An 18,599-nucleotide genomic window follows, 5' to 3' on the forward strand; every position below is an offset into this window, starting at 1 on the left:
TGTTTTGGCTGTTGATCACACTTTGTTCTTGTTTGACGTTTGTTGACTTTACCCATAATAATACACAATATTATACAAATTTTTTTTTCTCATCCTGCACCCCTTTCCAGGTATTATTAGGGTTTTTTTTATACAGGAGTTGATGCTTGGACCAATCATATATTCTCTTGAACAGCTGTCTGAATACAGCAAGAAATCACTCTTCCTGTACAGGAGCACACCTACAATAGCAGGATAGATGATGAATTTCCTGAAAAGTCTAAATTTTACTATTCTGGGCCAGTCTATTTCATGTATTTCCTTAATTTCCACATAGTCAACCACCTTCCCCCAAGAGGCAAAGCAAAGAAGATAAAAGTGGGGAAGCAGAGCTCTTAGAGGAAGACAATTTTCTCAGACATTTTCATATTTACCACAAGGCAAAACGCAGTCCCATGAGATCAGGAACATTTGGTGGCTCGTCGGTGTTTCATTTGAGAGATATAGAAGGAAAGCAACGCCTTCCAGCTCCTCTCATCTGAGGTCTTGATTGAGCTCTGCGGTTCTGAGAAAACAGACGCAGCGGCTTCCTCCTGAGCCGGCCATGTTTCATGTCAGGACAATTAAACAAGTCACTGCGGCCACCCGGCCCCGGCCCCTTCTCCAGACACTGAACTCAATTATCACAGAGGCTAACTCCTCATCACCGCAAGTGCACCAAGTGTGGCTAATCTTATCTGATCCGTTATTAGCTGCATTTTTCATCTTTATGGCAGAGCTAACAAGCCTTTGAGATCGTTAATAGCTGGGAATGTTCAAATCTCACGTTAAGCATGAAGATGAATGAAAGCAGGTTCACAGAACATAAATCACTCTGCATAGTTTTATAGCGCGGGGAAAGTCTTAAGCCCAAGGATTCACAAGCAGTTCTCATGAAACAGATTTTCGCAGAAGAAATCACACAGTACGAGGTGATCTCTGAAGCAACTACTTTTATTCAATTTAAATCTAAAGCACATTCAGACGCTTGTGCAGAAGCGGGAACCAAAAATGATTTATCACAGAGAGCTTGAATGTCATGTAGAAAATACGGAAAAGATTACAGAGGAATGTATTACCCAATGCTAATTTCTGAAACGACAGCAAATTGGGACATTGCTCTTCAAAGGAGAAATAATGAATCACACAGACTTCTCTTGTGGAAAGATCCAGGTGCTCGCTTTGTAGGAGCTGCAGGAAACTTCATGAACCATTTGAAAAGCAAACAGCGCGCTGCACAGTTGACTGTCAGCGTCATACGCAAAACCGTCAAGAAAGCATGACTGTAAAAGCAACGTGAAGGTGAGATGCTCTCAGTTACTGAGGGGAGAGCTGTCAATATGTTTGCTAACAGCGAAGAGGTCAAGGGTTAAGAGCTGGTAATCAGACAAAGTTTGAGTGATGGATGAGGTGCAATGAATCCACGGGGCCACACAGTTTAGCTCGTGTGCGTCTGTATCTGTGTTTCTGTGTTTGTGTGGGACTTGTTCAACAAAGAGGGGACAAAACATTTATGAATCATCTCAGTGAGCTGGTTTAAGATAAAACCCACTTAAGGAAATATCCCTGCCAGACACTGAATGGATACACACTCATCGCACGGCCCCCATCCTCCCACCCGTTTTAGACAGCTCCATCTTTCTTGGAGTCTCGGGGTCATCTGCCAGCGACCTGTTATCAATGGCCCGGCTTAGGCCTCCAGACGGCATTAATCTGTCATGATAAGTTTACATCTGCTTAAATTGCTGCAGTGGTACCTTAAGCTTCATCCTAGTGCAGATCTGGGCGTGTTTTTCACGTTTCTCTTAAGTCTATTTTCTAATCCATGTGCGGGGGAGCATCCAGCCACACTCCAGCCAACCAGTCTGACTCTCAGGCCTCAAGACACAGGTTGCCCAGCCTCTCCTCCTCTTCCTCCACCAGACTCCTGAGGAGCACATGAACACACAAAGCACAGGTGACCGACTGGGAGAACTCAAAGGTAAAGCTGCTCATCAGAAGGTGTTGTGGTTCAATTTGAAAGACAGAACTTTGCATTTTAATTCTGGTTCAAAGTTTATTCTCGCTCTTGGAAACAGCAGTTGACAATCTCACCCTGAAGTCCATTTAAAGACTGCAGATAATTCTCAAAATTGATCAAGTTTAGTTAAGTTTGGTAGATAAAACTTTGGGAAAATTGTGAAAAATGGTTGCAAGAATTCCCTAAAAATAATGTCTTCAGATAGCTTCTATTGCCCAACCAGCAGTCAAAATCACAAAGATTACTAGATCCAGCTGTTAGTTCACAAGTTCACAGCATTATAAATATGTTCATGAGGATATATTAATTGCATGCATGTTTAAACCTGTCATGACTGTTTTTTTTGGCCACTTGGGGGCAGCAGACACAAGCTGCAAACACAACAAACATTGTCATATCACCTTATAAATCATACTGATGTGACCAACTGGTTAGCAAACAGCTGCCTCGGCAGCAGACACGGAGCAACAGTGTTATTCATATGAAATCAGGTTTGTGCCCACTTGATAACTCTGTTTTTGGTCTCTACCAGCTCCTGAGGGAAGTACCTGTGTCTATCAGCTAGTCGCTAACTGTGTCTGTCTGTTGTTTGGTGCTCAGCAGGTAGCGCGCTGTGGATCTTTAAAGCTATTTCACTGAAAACATCTGGAAATGCTGGGGATGACAGTGGTAAGAATTAGCTAAAACAAAACAAAGTTCCAGCTGGAAACCTAAAACAATGAGCTGAAGGACCCCGTTAAGCTCAGCAGAGAGTCATTTGATTAATTTAAAAGCATTGATTACGGCAGCAAGATCATCCACTGCAAAATGTGCACTTAACTAAAAAGGATCATGTCCTTAGTTGAGCGACTTGTTGCTGTGTCGTGCTGCAGCGTGAGCACAGCACATTGAACAGCAGAATGAATTACAGTGTAATATGGTTCGCATTAGCAGTGAGCAAAGGCAGTGAGCATCTGCCTAAACTGCTCTGAGATGCTTTCACAGGCGATAAGCCACCCGGTAATGGCAGCCTGGGGTCATTAGGGTCTGTTGTGCAGACAGTTTGCCACGGCATGGAGAGAATAAACAACCACCATTTTCATTTCTTATTCATGGTTTTAATCACGGATGACAAAACACTCAGTAAATAAAAAAAGAGAGGAAAAAAAAGTTGGCATCGACTGTGTGCCTTTCCTGTGCCTCAAATGTCTTTGGGACAGTCTGTTGGGTAAGGAGAGGGAATTAAAACTGTGGCGAATTTTGGAAATGTGTGTAAGGGGAGGGCTGACATTAACAGGCTGGCTTGGAGAAGAGCTGGCAGTGGCCCAGTACACAGTGCTGACAGTGTGAGGTCCTCTTTGCCCATTCTAATGAGGCATTGTGAGGGTCTGGGCTCAGGTCTGCAGCAGGGCCCCCTGGGGGTCAAATGCAGTCGAATTGGCCATGGAGAGACCAAGAGGAAGTCTGTGGCAGCAGGATGAGATGGGCCGAAGTGCGTCACTCCACATACCAGGATGGCAGATGGTTAAACAACCTCAGTGGAAGGAGGGAGTGACATGAAACGTCTTCAAGGTTGCATACAGGAAGTTGTAGCGTATTCAGGAGCTGTTTCCTGTGACCCCAGTTGGCCCGTGATGTCAGCTCTTTGTTCGCAGAAATATCTTAATATGGACAATGCGGATGCCCGGGTGACATTGTTTAAGATGCTTGGAGAATATCTGACTTCACGTGATCTTGAGGAAATGCTCCTTATACTATTCATGGTGATGCTTGTGCCGAAATGGTGACAATGGACACGTCATTTGCACATTTCCACATGTGTTTTCTTGTATGCTTTGCGATATACATACTCAGAGAGCATGTAAAGAATGTCATAAGTAAACAGAGCTCTGAGTTAATTTGAAATCGAATGAAATCATCCCTGGATGGTTGTGTGCTTCGCCCCGAACGCTTCATTCTCCTCGACAGGTTTAAATAATGTGTGGCACTTGGCTGAGCGCCACGGGGGACGTCTGTTTTCATTTGACCCCCCGCCGCAGAGATGGGAATCTACAAGACATGTCGGGGAAGGCTGAGGGGCTGCAGATTTTAATTGCAATCAGAAAAACCAGCAGTTGACTTTATGACTTGAACACCTTTAACAGGAGAAGACAAACTAATCAGTGAAACGGCCCGGTGCAGTGTTTTTGTTGGAGTGAAAACCTCCAGCAGACATAGCTGTCCATCTCTGCCCCAGAGTGCTGGTTCATGTCATGCTATTGACTGACAGTCTTGCTAACAGTTGGACCACTCTGTCCCAAAGACTTCTTATCTTCTCTGGTATAACTGCACTGTGATGTTTATGACATAAAGTGTGTATTAAAAATTTAGGGGTCTCATTGTAGAATAACAACCTGCAGGTCTATTTAAGAGGGGGATGAGAGCTGTGCAGGTATGAATGACCACTGTGAGTGCTGTTTTTATGGCAGCTTGTCATTACAATATGGGTCAGCACTGGTACATTATGGTCTGTTATAGCACATTAGGTCTTTAAGTTAAACAGTAATTATTGCTATAAAGTTAGTCCCAGGTGGAAGTATCAATTATATCAACAAGCCATTAAAACACATTATCTGAAAGACACTGTTGCATACAGAGCTTCTTCAGGTTGTAACCTGCTACCTATTCACATCAAATCGATTACTGATAGAAAGAGAATTAAATTGCAAGTGCAAGATATTCTAGGTAATATGGTCTAATGTAGTAATCTAATTTTGTGATGTTTGGCCCTGTCTTGTATCCATATACAGTACAATTAGGGGATGGACCTTCCATGTCTGAAAAGTGAAGCCGGTTGAGAACTGTCTTAAAGCTGCATTGTTCTTCATGGCCCATAGGGGGCGACTCCACTGGCTGTGAAAAGAAGTCTGATTGTATGGAAGCTCATAAGAACATTACCTTCTTCTCACTTGGCTTATGACCTCAGTAAACAGTTTCCTCATGGTTTTATGGTCTCAAACGCTACTTTCAAGTCTTCTTCAATACAGCACGATGTTCATTTAAATTATGGTCCCATTCAGAGAAAAGCTGACCCAGTATCAGAATCAGTTAATGGCCAAGGACTCCGGTTTGTAGTTACTCGCACTGTGCACATACGAGAGGTGAAACTACAGAAGCGTGTATATATATATATATATATATATACACATATGCCATTAGTGCAAGAGTGGGTGTGCAAAGACTGCCGGAATAAATATTGAATGGATAATGTAGTAAGTTATTTTATATACAAACAGTAGGTGTATGTATATCTACAGCCTGCTAAGATTTCTATTTGGCAGTAATTCCTGGATTATGTACTAATTTAGTCTAATTTTTAAGTTTATTTCGTCATTTTTTTGTCTTGCATTTAACATCCCTCATATAACTTTTCAATCAGTAACTGTTAATGTATGTAGTTTGCAGTATTTTTTGTGTGTGTACTAATGAACCCCAGGGTGACTCGCAACTGCATTAATAGAGGCTAAACACCATCTGATCCGATTTATTGCACCAGCCCGTCCTCACCTGTAGGCAGTGATTTCCATGTCTCTGGCCATCTTCTCACTGAGCAGCTCCTTGTAGTCTTCACACTGCTCCTTCATCTGCGCTCGGAAGTTGGCCTCCTGGCGCTGCATTTCATCTATAGTACACTGAATAACACACACACACACACACGCACACGCACACACATACACACACAGGCACGCAAACATGCATGCACACACACAGGGTTGGTGGGATTAGAGAGTGAGATTAAATGACAGAAGTGGTCCAAACCACTGGTCCTTTACAGCCTATGATTAATCAGTCCACTCTCAGACCTCCAGCTCAGCAATCTCGTCCATGTATGCGGCCTCCTTCATCTCCACCTCATCCTCCAGCTCCTCGTTACACTTGTCAAGCTCAGCAAGCTCCTTCTGTAGCTCTGAAATCTGCAGACAGACAGATGACATACAGAAATGGTTATTCACTCAAAGTACACTCACAAACCCATGTTTCTACTTAATTAACGTGTTAGTTTACAACAAATCTCACATTTAAATCCCATATTTTAGTATTCTAGGTCAGTTTTGGTCTCACCAACCAGTGAGCAATATGTTTGGGATTTTATCTGCTTGATTTTTGATCTCTTCACCAGCTAGTTGCTAGCTAGTAGCTGGCCTGGTAGAGGGTTTATTAGCACTTTTTAGCTAAGATAGCATGTAAGTCAGCCCACCACCTTGATCTAGACTGAAAAACCTTGACAACTATTGGATGCATTGCCATTACATTTGATTCTGACATTCATGTCAACCTCAGGATGAATTTTAATAACTTTGGTGATCTTAATTTGTCTGAAACTTTCGCTTATGAGCAAATACCTGCTAAACTAATGATACTAACATTAGCTTCAGCTGTACAGTACTGTGTTTTGCGCTAATTAGCAAATGTTGGCATGCTAACCAAAATAGTGAACATACTAAACATTATACCTGTTAAACATCAGCATGGTAGAATTGTCATTGTGAAAGTGTTAGCATGCAGTCATTTGTATTTAGCTCAAAGATGCTAGCTGTAGACAGGGATGATGAGGGCAGAATTTGATAGATAGGAGTGCGAGGGGATAATTCTCTGTGGGTTGGTCACCTCAAGCACCCCCTTTTACATTGCACATAGTCTTTGATTCATTTTTATGTAAGATATAGAAAATGAGCTCTAACAAACTGAAATTTAAATACAACCCAGACTGAAAAATGGTTGGGACGCTGCGCAAAACAAAAATAATGCCTAATGTGATAACTTGCTTATCTTTTTTTGACATACACTCAATTGAAAACAACATAAAGACAATATATTAAATTTTTTACCTCGTCAGCTTCACTGATTTTTTGTAAATGTCTGCTTATTCTGAATTTGATGCAGCAACACGTTTCAAACAAGAGCAACAGAAGACTGGGAAAGTTGTGGACTGCTCCAAAAACACCTGTTTGGATCATTCCACAGGTGAACAGGTTGATTGGTAACAGGAGATAGTATCATGATTGGGTATGAAAGGAGCATCCAGGAAAGGCTCAGTCGTTCACAAGTGAGGATGGAGCGAGGTTCACCACTTTGTGAATACAAGGATGTTACTACATAGGTACAGGAACACTGTTTTTATTTACGTTTTACACAGCGTCCCAACTTTTGTAGAATCCGGGTTGTATACCAATCAACAGGACCACCACAGATAAAACAGGTTACTTTACTTCTACCACAAACTAATGCAGGAGCGTCCCTCCCCGCCCAGCGTCTGAGGCTGTGGTGTCTTGCTGTGAGTAATTACAGCAATCACAGAAGTTCAACAATTAGCTGTCACAGCCAGATGGGGACCCAGGCAGCCGTGCTCGTCTTTCAGCGAGATCATGTGAGCTGAGGAAGACCCTGGTTACAACTCACAGGCTGATGATGAGTCCTCAACCTGGTCGACTCACTCGCTCGCACACTCCTCCGTTCTCCCTGGCGTGCTAAGTAAAGCCTGGCAGCCTGTGTATATGAGTAGTGGCGTACAACCTCATCAGTGCCTGCTCTATAATATACATTTCTGCGTCAGGGCTGATTTCACTGCAATCTGTTTGTTTGGCCACGTTGTGTCTCAGTGAGAAACCAGACCTGAGGCATCCATCACGGGCGAGAGAGGAAACAGAGCAGATCAGGCCGTGCTGTCCATCCGTCAGGCTGGACTGGGCAGACCTGGGGGGGATTGTGTGCTGCATATTAGAGAAAAGTAGATGATGTTGGGAGACTTCTGCTGTGTGGTTACAGAGGCTCTGTGTTTATTTAAAGAGCTGGAGGTAGAGCTCCAGCCACAGTAATGAGAACCAAACCGCCGTGTTTGTTACAGATGTGGTTAGGTGTCAGCTGTGGTCTGACCGCTGATGGATGCGAAAGAGAGTGAACGAAGAGGAGGTAATTTCTGTTTCCTGGAGTCACCTGGTGATTCTACCTGAGTCATAACTTCCTGCTTTGCTGTCTATTCCATTCAAAACCCCCTTTGCTTTCCTGGCATTTTTCTGCAGGCTGAGACGAGAAACATCCGATGAAGATTTATTTCCTCTCTTCCATTTCCAGAGGAAGACTCTGCGCAGTGTGTGTGTTTGTGTGTGTGTGTGTGAAGTTTTAAGACGTTTATGACACTGCAGGCGCTCTGAAAGACTGTACTTAATAACTGAGGACACGGAGGGCAATAAATCCTGTCTGAGCTGAAGCCGAGCCCTTCACATCTCCTGCTGAAAGTGTCCGCAGAGTAAACACTCTGGTCAGCAGGATCTCCCACACTGTTGCTCTGCTGTCACTCAGCTGCTCTCCACTCCCTTCGCCTGCTGTGGGAAACCATTCATTTTCACCATTATGTGTGATTTAGGAGCTGATGGCCAATGCAGAGCCGGTTGTGGGTTGTGAGACTCCTCTTTTCTTTGTCATTAAAGAGGTGGGATATGTGTTATGGGAAGATCTGAATCAGTAGGTAGTAACCGAAGGCTTTAAATGGTGTGTAGCTGTCAGACTTAAAGGGTTCGTGACCAAAAAAATATTTCTTGTGAACCAGCCAGGCAGACAGTTTAGGTTTAATTTGCGGTTATAGATTTCAATTTCCGAGATTTATACTTCCAACAAATGTGGAGGCAACAATTCAACCTTTCTTTCATTACTCGGGATCATCCTCAGAACACAAAGTTAAATATTTTCATAGGGACTATTTCTTAAATAGTTCTGCATTTGGGTAAGTGTGCTTCTTCGCTTTCCTCATGTGAGCTAGATGAGAAGATCGGTACCAATGGCATGTCTGTACAGAAATTATGAAGATATCACCTGCAGCCGGCTAATTAAGCTTAGCATAAAGACTCTCCTTACTTTTGACTGATTCTGTACAGATTAAACAAACAACATCTAACATGCTTTAGAGGTGCTGGTACGGAGATTTTATGCTTCTGAATAGAGCAAGGCTAGCGGTTTGCCCTTGTTTCCAGTCATTGTGCTAAGCTACAGGCTGTAGATTCATATTTAGGGTGCAGATTTGACAGTGGTATCAATCTTCTTGTATAACTCTCAGCAGGAAAGCTAAAAAAAAGTATTCTAAAAATGTCATACGTCATATGTCACATCCCTTTAAGGCTAAAATAAGCTTCTGCAGGCTGCCCTTTTACAACATGCACATGACGTCTGCTTTGCGATTTCTTTTGTACTTTTATTTTCTTCAGTTTTTTTGTGCAATTTGGGTGAGCTGACCCTTGAAAAACTGAGAAAGAGAGTCCACTCACCAGCATCTTCATCTCACTGACATCCTTTATCTCTGACAAGTCTTTGACTGTTGACCCTGCTGCTCCTCCCACTTCCAGTTGTTTTCCATCGGCACTGTGAACCACAGCAGAAGAGGCTGCGCCACACTCGTACTGCGAAGACAGAAGATGAGGAATAAGTGCAGTTGTGAAAGTTTGTAAGTATATATATATATAAAAATCTGACCTTTCAGTTTGAGTCTGCAAATGCACAGACCAAGGAGGATAGCTCTTTCTTTTGGGCAGTTAAGAGCACTTTGACGGGGAAGCAAAGAGCAATCAGAGCCTCTCATACCGGCTGATGGTTAAACCTCTCCTTGTGTACACCACATTCCTGATTAGATGGAACAAATGCAGCCGAAACGAGCAACATGAGGGTGCACAGGTGTGTGAGAGTCAGCCAGCAATCACCATTACTGTTCAGACCCAATAGCAATCATTTCAGCATCGAGACAATTGCGTCTCGTAATCGAGGCCAGGCACAGACAGGACGGTGTCCAGCTGGCAAGAGAAGAGACCGAATGGGAGGGAGGGAGTGAATAGATGGGATTTGGGGGGACAAGAAACAAACCTACGCATCCAGACGGACACACAAATATATAAATACGCCAGACACTCTTCAGCCATGCCTCCAAATGAAGGACAGACACACACACACACAGCGTCCACTCCAGTGCTGCTGAGGAGCCTGGGAAGGCGGCCAGCAGTCTGATTACAACCCTGACCTCTGAACTGGGCAGACATCCTCAGCCCAGAGGAGGTCAGCCCCACCGGAGCTATAATCTGACCCCAATGCAGCACCTCTCGCTTGGACACACACACACACACACACACACACACACAGACACACACACACACACACACACACACACACACACACACACACACACACACACACACACACACACAGGTAGACAAAGGCATTCTGTTCGGGTCCAGAACTGCACCTCCGATTCTCGAGTTCTTCCCTGGTGTTGTGTTAAGAGGGAAAGAAAACAAGTGGGAATATCCTTGTGTGATTTGTGAAAGTTGAGATTTACATCTGGACGTGACCGGGTCATTTCAGAGGGAGAGAGAAGGTGACGGTGGAGAAAAAAGGAGGGGTCAGGTGGTCAGTAGGAGGATGAGGATGGCAGCTGGTTGAGGAAGTGCTCAGATCCTTTAACTAAAATAAAAGTTGTAATGCAACATTGTTAAGTTAAAAAAGTCCTGCATTCAAAATCCTACTTACTGATGCATTAAAGTGTAAGTGAGGTTTTACTGTTGGAGCTGCTCTCATGGAGCTTGGAGTCGGGTCTCTCCAAAGGATCACAAGATAAATATGACGGGTTGTGGGTGATTAATGGAAGAAGGTTATATTCTTATTCATATTTTGGACTTTTCACTATCTTTGCATTTTTGTGCAACATGGATAATTTTAACAGTCATGTGGAGATTTAAGGAGGTTTCTTTAGTGCAACTAACAACTCATGAAGTCCATTTTCATCCACCATAAAACAAAACCTGATAGGAAACGCTGGAAATTAGAAAAAAAAAAAAAAGTCAAAATATCTAAAAAAAATCACTGGTTCACATATCTGTGTGGGGTGATGAGGAGACTGTAACCTTCCTCAAAGTAACACATGAAACAAACATCAATGTGATGTTTACAGTGTATTTTATTAGCTTATCATGCTTATCAAGTGCATCACTTGAGTAACTGTACTTACTTACTTTCCACTGCTGCTGTGTGTGACATTTGTCTGAGTCCATGTAGCTCAATGACATTGTGATTCTAAGGATGTACGCTGGCATGGCACTGTAAAGCATTTGGCACAAAAGGCTTCCACTTCATGATATGTTAAGTGTTTTATGCCATATTGTGTTGTACCTGGAGGCTCTCCGCCAGCTGGCAGTAGTACTCCTTTAAATCCAAGGCCGGAGTGATGTCAGGGATGCCAAATCTAATAGCTGCCACCCCTCCGGTGGTCCCCTCAGCTGGCTCCAGCAGACCCTCCACCTCCTGTGCACACAATCAACACGCACAAACACACAGTGTTACTACTACTTTATACTTCTACCTCACTACATTTCAGAGGGAAATACTTGGTTTGGGGTATTTGGTTTTTTGACAGCTGCAGTTACTTGGCTGTTCAGATTTTACATACAAAATATGTTGCCACTTTAAAATATGATGCATTATTATTGATCAAACTACAAAACACGATTGAACGAAGATAAAATGATCTCGTCCTCAGCCGGCTGCAACATTACAATTCTGCTTGTAACAAATCAATGATACATATTAAATTTAACACTAAATTCATCATGAGTACTTTTACTTCTGACACTTTAGGTACATGTTGTGTTAATATTTAATAATATTTTGAATGTAGGAATTTGACTTGTAATAGAGTATTTTTATAGTATGGTTTATAGTACTTTTACTTAAATAAACCATCTGAATATGTTGCTGCAAAATGTGCTTAAAGTGTCTAAAAGCACTTGTTATGCAGACAAATGGCCCCTGTCACTGTGTTATCTATTTTATGCACTGCTGAGTGGCTTTATCAATAACAATGCATCATAGGTTATTAGCTTATGTGTTTTTTTTCAGTAAAATCCTAATTTGTAAAGTAAATAAAAGCTGTCAATACAATACAACATTTGCCTCTGAATTGTAGTACAGTGGAAGTATAAAGTGGAATGAAATGGAAATGCTCACATACAAGTAAAATGTGATGCATTATTATTCATCATGTGCTAAAATACAGCACTTGAGTTAATGAGCACCTCTGCAAATACAAACACATATGAAACATTTTGATGCATTCACACATGCATCAAAAACCTCAACGTGTATGTCCTCAGCTTCCAATATGTAGCCCCTTTAGTAAAAAGCCCACATCCATTATAGAGAAAATGAACTGTTACAGAGCCGCAGTGGCAGCCTAACATTTTTCTCCTGTTCCCTCCACCTAAATAACGACATGGCTGCCGATTTGTCAGGGGAATATGGGGTATCTGGAAGTGCTGATAATGACAACAGTTAATAAAACAAAGGGAACTTCTGTTTTCATTTGGTATTCAGCCGCATTTCCCGGACTGTGAGTTATCGACCGCGTCCCAGAGGGAGTGTGTTAAATGCTGGGCAGCCCGGCTTTGCAGAGAAAAACACAGTGTGATGGAGCTGGTCCTGCTTCGGCTGCCTCTCTCTCTCTGCCTACAGCCTCTAGATCTGATACTGGGGCGCGTCTGTCATCTCCTGGCGAGGTGAAGAATATTGTAGAAGGTGGAGAGAGCAGGGTGTGTGCGTATGTGTGTGTATGGCTGCAATGTGCATTGGAAACATATGCCTATTTTACAGCAATGGTTTGGCATTTTGGGAAATATATTTACTCACCAAGAGTTACATAAGAAGCCTGACACCAATCTCATATCTGTTTGTTAAATGTGAAGGTGTTCACACAGGAAATGAAGACAATTTTCACCTGATGTCATTCACATAAATCTGACTGCTGGACTGTTTGTTTATTCGCCCCAAACAGCCAATCACCTACACAGACATTAGCTGTAAAGTAGCTTACAGACACACCAACTATGTCTGTGTGTTTGGGTTAAGTTCAGCTTCTGACTTTTCTAATACTTCCCTTCAGTCTTTCTGCCTTTTCCGATCATCTCTGTGCATTTATGACTCAGATTCATAACAAAGTTTTTGCTCAAGTTGAAACATTTTAGCTTGCGAAGATGCATCTTCTCGTCAGTTTACATATTTCCACTGCACTGTATGTACACTGCAAAATTTGAAGGTGCTAGTTGGCCTTTGGACAGCAGCGGGCTAGCTGTCTGTAGCCTTTGTGCTAGGCTAAGCTAACCCACTGCTGGCTCTAGCCTGATATTCGCAGACAGATGTGAGAGTGGTGTTGATGTTCTCATCTGAATGAAAGCCGAAAAAAAATGCATTTCCCAAAATGTTGAACTGTCCCTTTAAGAGGCTGCAATAAAGGCTCAAATGAGCACAAAAAATTAAAAGGGCCTAATTTTGACTAGTTGCAGAATTCACTAGATTACATGTTTTGTGTTTTAATCCTCTCCCCATATGCTTCTGTTGACAGGGCTGCTCTTGGCTCTTCGGCAAGGTGACTGGGGTCATCACAGCTGTGTTTGTCACCACAGGTCTGGGCATTTCTCCAACACTCCCGTCTGACCTAAGTGCTACATTTTGAGTCATTTTCATGGCTATAAACTCTTCCTGTTTCATCGCACTGCAGCTATATATCCTCTCCCTCTCTCCCCCCGCCCCTCACCGTCTTGTGCTGGGCCTCCATGTTGGCCAGCTGCTCCTCGTAGATAGCCACTTGCTCCCTCAACGCCAAACACCCTGCTGTCACAGCGTCCACTTCCTGCAAAGAGCATCAAGTTAACAAGAGAACGAGGCTGAAAGTAAAAAGAAGTTCACTTGAATTCCTGGAGGTGTCAGAGAGGGACGCCGCAGCCACAGGTTGGAGGAAAGTAGAGAAAGCGTTTCCTCTGTTTCCACCCTGAACAACCATTTTAAGGACCATCAGCACCGGCACATCCACCTGTTTCACTGAACAGCAAGTAGACGCCGCAATGCAGAGGAAGGGGGAGGAGGAGGAGGAGGAGGAGGAAGATCAGAAGGAGCCTAACTAGACACAAAAGCCCTGTCCACCAATCCACTCGCCAGCAGGGGTTCTCAGCTCATACTCTTTTAAAAGAACCGGATTAATTGGTGTTGGATGCATTTACATTTGGACTCATGCAGAGAGGGTTTGGTGGGGAAGTTGTGGAGCCTCGCTGGGAGGGTGGGGTCCTCGATGGACAGCAGTGAGTCTGGTTCTGCTGCTGCAGCTGCTGCCCGTGCTCAAATATCAGCCAGCAGCTGAAACTTGTTATAAATCGCATTCTGTGCAAGTCTAAAGCATTATTGATTGACTTTTGGGCCGCTTTAGGGCAGCCGGACAAGCAGAACACACCGACAAATTAGCACCCTACTGTTAATCTGGCAAACACATTGGAACAGTTGCCTATTTTTAGCATCCAGGAGAGCAACATTTGCATTAATGTGCAGTTGTGTTTCTGCCCACATGACTAATGTCAGTTAGCTCTGTTTTGGTTTCCAACCACTTCTGAGGGATGTTTCTGCCTCTTAAAGATGCTGATGCTCCACCACATTCACCAGCTAGTCGCTAACCGTGTCTGCATGCTGTGTGTCACTGCGTTTTCACCAGCTGCCGGCTGGAAACCAAAACAACGCTGATGAGAGCAATGAGACTGAACCAAAACATTAAAGCCGAGGGCTGTAAAACCAAAACAATGAGCTGAAAGCCACTAAAACACTCCCTAGATCTGAGGGTAGCTGCAGCTTCAAGGTGATAATTCTCTGTTTGTCACTATCAGCGACACCTTTCATATCACACAAGGACATTTGATCATCTTTTGAGATTAAAAAAAATAAATCAAAGCAGCTTTAAACCTGCAATAATTGATTTTTTGGCCACTTGGGGGCAGCAGAAACAAGCTGTGAAGTTGATCTGGTGAACTTGAGTTGCCCATTTACAGATCCAGCAGATGAGGAGCAGAATTGGTATTAATTTGGAGCTGCTAAATGCTCCACTTTGTTTACCAGCTAATTGCTAACTTTGTCTGTCTGTTATTTTGTGCTGCGCAGGTACTGTGCAGTGGGGTTAGATTTTTTTCACTGAAAATGGCAACAAACAGACAAAACAATAAAGTCGTGGGCTGTGAAGCCAAGACAATGAGCTGAAAGCTAACCAAAAATATCCAAGAGCAGAGGGGAACTGCAGATTTGAGTGATAATTATGTCAAAGCGAACAAACCCTTTAACATTATAGAAATTTGATCCATTTTAAATATAGAAATATTGAACAGTGCAGCTTTAAAGCTCATGACATCTGTTTTCAAAACAAAGAATTTCTCTATCACCTTAATATTCACGTAATTCATTCAATTCATTGTGTGTTGTTGGTCTGGATTTCAAAAACCAGAGTTTTTATTATTTCCACTCTAATAAGAAGCCTGTGAGGTCAACACCAGTTGGCGTTTTAACCGATATGGCTGACTAAAGAAAGATTTAAATACAGCTTCGTCCTTGTTCTGAGAGTGAGGAACATTTTCTTTTCTGCGCCCATTATCCTCATCTTCAAGAGCACATCAATGTTCCTGCACTTGCGACACATGAAACAGCCTGAACACTTGCCCTTGTATTATTATATTGTTAATCTCATTTCACTTGTGCTACTGTGCTTTACCGCAGCCAAGTAGGTCTGGTGATGCAAGACATTACCGAAACAAAAAGAAAAGTCCCATGTGAAAATAACTGAGACAATGAGGAGGGGAAACTTGTGGGCCCTGAAAATGGAGCAGAATTGGCAAGAGGGAAGCAACACAATAGCCAGTAATATGCTTTAAAAAAAACCACACATGTCTTGTTTCATCAATGTCAGTCTGCCATTATGTTTGAGAGAGCTGCAGCTAGTTGTGGGTTGAGCTGTGTAGTATTCGCTCCTCTCCTCCGCATCTCTGCTCTTCTTCTACCTCCCCGCCGATTTCCCACCAAGTCTTGTCGCCCTGCAGCTGCTTCCAATTCAGGACGAGAGAACTGAGCCAGCAGGAACGTTACAGCGCTGTATTACAGGCTGAATTACATCTGTAAGGGAGAAATTAAAGCCTCCCTCGCATCTGGCAGGGCTGGGAGGAGATGGGGCTCTGGCGAGGGAGGTGGGCGGGGGGGGCGTATAGGAAAAGTTGGTGGCTCAGGTTGCAGTGGGCCACCAGCCCAGACTGTGTGACTGCTGGTGATCAACACCCATTGGGTTGGGCCACAGAGCTGCAGCTGTGGGTAGTTGCAGCTGATTCGCCAGGAGGCAGAGGGGAGAAGGAGCAGGGAGACGCTTGACAACACTGCCATCTAGTGCTGAAGGTCCATTATCACAACAAAGGTCTGATAATGTTTAGTGCAGCAGAAGAATAATCAGATGAGTTACAAGCAGCCACAAATAACCTAATTTATCATCAATTATTGATATTTATTGATTAGAAATATTATTACTGTCACATCAATCCTTTATGATGATGTCATCAGGGTTATTACAGCTCGAGCTCGGAGACTTCAGATTTGTAATAGAAACATTACCGACTGGGATTGTGGACTTTGACAGACCAGGAATTTACCAGGCATGGAGGGCCTACTGAAAGGTGCTACTGGTTGCATTATGGGAAATGTAGGATCAAGTGTTTCCAGAGATAAAAATCAGGATATCTCACCATCTGCTGCTTCAATTGTGGCCAGTATATCCCTCCGACTTCATGGAGTACTTCTTTAATCTAAATATAACCATTCTAAACTTGAGCCCATGAAGGGTTAAACATAACTATTTCTATTCTTATGACTAAACCAGTGCTCTGGTTTGCAGGCAGCACTTCTGCTATAGCACTGGTGGGATCTATTAGTCAAAGTCAAACAGTCCATTTGATGGATAACTTGTGGACAGGAAAGAGCATCCAGGCCAAAAAAGTGCCAGCTGTGATTTACAGCGACAGGGTTAAAGTTTATTGTGCAGAGAAAATCCCATGAGCCTTTGCTGTTTACCTCACAACAAGCAAATCTGCAGTTAGAAATGTTAGTAAGTGGTTAATATTGTTTGTTGGCTTTGAATCTGGGTAAATGTTATATTCTTGTATGGGAGCTCAGAGTCGTGACCTCGGCGTCTCTAAATCCTGGCTGCAGCCCTGGTTTCCACTAACTTCTTAGTTTCTATTGTATTTGCAACTTTTACCTCTGCAACATCTTGTCGCTCCTGCTGGAAGAGGATCCTCTGCTGTGCAGCCTTCTCATATTCTCCCATCAGACGTTCAAGCTCTTTCTGCAGCTCCTCGGTGTCACACAGGATCTCATCCTGCAGGGAGACGCAGTGAAGACAGTGATGGATCTTGACAAGGTTATAGATCAGGGCTGCCTCTCGCGGCACAAACCGAAGTTAAATTGATGGGATAGGATAAGAGGTGCAGTGTCTATGAGAAAACCCAATTTAGGAATGTCACACACAGAGAAGCATGCAGCAGACACACCCATCTGCAGCAGCACCCTACCCGCTCCCTGCGCAGTCTTTCCACCACTGCATCCAGACTGTAGTCAGGCTCAGCCACGGTGGAGGTGATGCCGGAGGGCGCTTGTCGACTGCTCAGCTTGTCCTTTATTTCAGCAATCTGACATTCAAGAGACTCATTTTCCTCCTCAAAACAATGGGCCTAAAGGGAACAGAGAGAGATTAAATATGGATGAAAACAGAACAGGTAAGTCATGAATGTATATATAGACACAATGCTTCATTTCCCAAGAACAAAGGCATGACACAGCAGAGGGAAAAGAAAGTGCTGATGTGTCATTGGGAGGTGTAATAGTGTTTGTCCTCACCAGTTTAATAAGCCTGACCAGGCGGTCATTGAGGGCAGCGATGAAGGTGCGGTCCTGGACAAACCGGTTCAGACCCTCCTTGTTGAGAGCCTTAGCAGATTCAAAGTCGAACTTGTCACAGTCACACTCGCCAGCGGCTGCACCTCTGAGAGAACACAAAGCAGCAAAGGCTGAACTCTGAGGGATCCAACTGGAGAGATTTGAACTGCCTTCAGGGATATTAATGACTTTCACCAAAGTGCAAATGCATACAGTACTACATTCATTTGCCATATTTAGAGGGAAGAAACACAAAAGAGTTTGATTCCAGTTGCTTCAGTGCGCTGCCCGTCACGGTAAATTAACAGAGCAGACCGTGATGTAATATTTTCCATGAGCACAAAAAAGCATTTGTCATCACCACTCAGGAAAATCCAAAGAAAAATTCATTAAATTAACCTCCAAACAATTGCCTCTGGTTAAAAACATCATTGAGTCTATACATTTTTAAGTGGAACAGCACCCGAGCCTGTCTTTAACATCTTAATATTTTAAAACGGTTAAGAGCTGCTAAGAGTCTGAAATGGCACTCAACCCAGAGACCCACACTGACCTGACGGAGGCCCGGTACTGGCCTGCACACTGCATACTCAACCCTCCATTTCGACTCCAGTTATCATCCTCAAACAGCTTGCGATAAGAAGACACCCTGAGCACGGCCATGGCTTCGGACGGGTTCAAACTGGGCGACGACACAACAGGAAAGTAGCAGCAGCAGGTCCAAGGTGGCGGTTTTATATTCAGAGGGAGTGAGAATGTAGCACTGAGGTGGAGGATCTCTCGCCGGCCA

At 43.4% G+C, this 18,599-nt stretch overlaps 1 protein-coding gene across 1 annotated transcript; it reads right to left on the reverse strand.

Annotated features, from left to right (window-relative positions):
• Positions 1 to 1,030: 1,030 nt before the first annotated feature.
• Positions 1,031 to 18,472, reverse strand: vimr2 (vimentin-related 2). Its single transcript, XM_041943687.1, has 10 exons — positions 18,363 to 18,472; positions 17,771 to 17,915; positions 17,446 to 17,604; positions 17,133 to 17,252; positions 13,620 to 13,715; positions 11,204 to 11,335; positions 9,316 to 9,447; positions 5,860 to 5,970; positions 5,564 to 5,688; positions 1,031 to 1,945 (listed from the first exon to the last, which is right to left on the reverse strand). The coding sequence occupies exons 1-10, from the start codon at positions 18,470 to 18,472 to the stop codon at positions 1,891 to 1,893; spliced, it is 1,185 nt and encodes a 394-aa protein (XP_041799621.1). The 3' UTR covers positions 1,031 to 1,890.
• Positions 18,473 to 18,599: the final 127 nt, after the last annotated feature.

The sequence above is a fragment of the Chelmon rostratus genome, chromosome 9 (assembly GCF_017976325.1).
Source record: "Chelmon rostratus isolate fCheRos1 chromosome 9, fCheRos1.pri, whole genome shotgun sequence".
Lineage (NCBI taxonomy): Eukaryota > Metazoa > Chordata > Actinopteri > Chaetodontiformes > Chaetodontidae > Chelmon > Chelmon rostratus.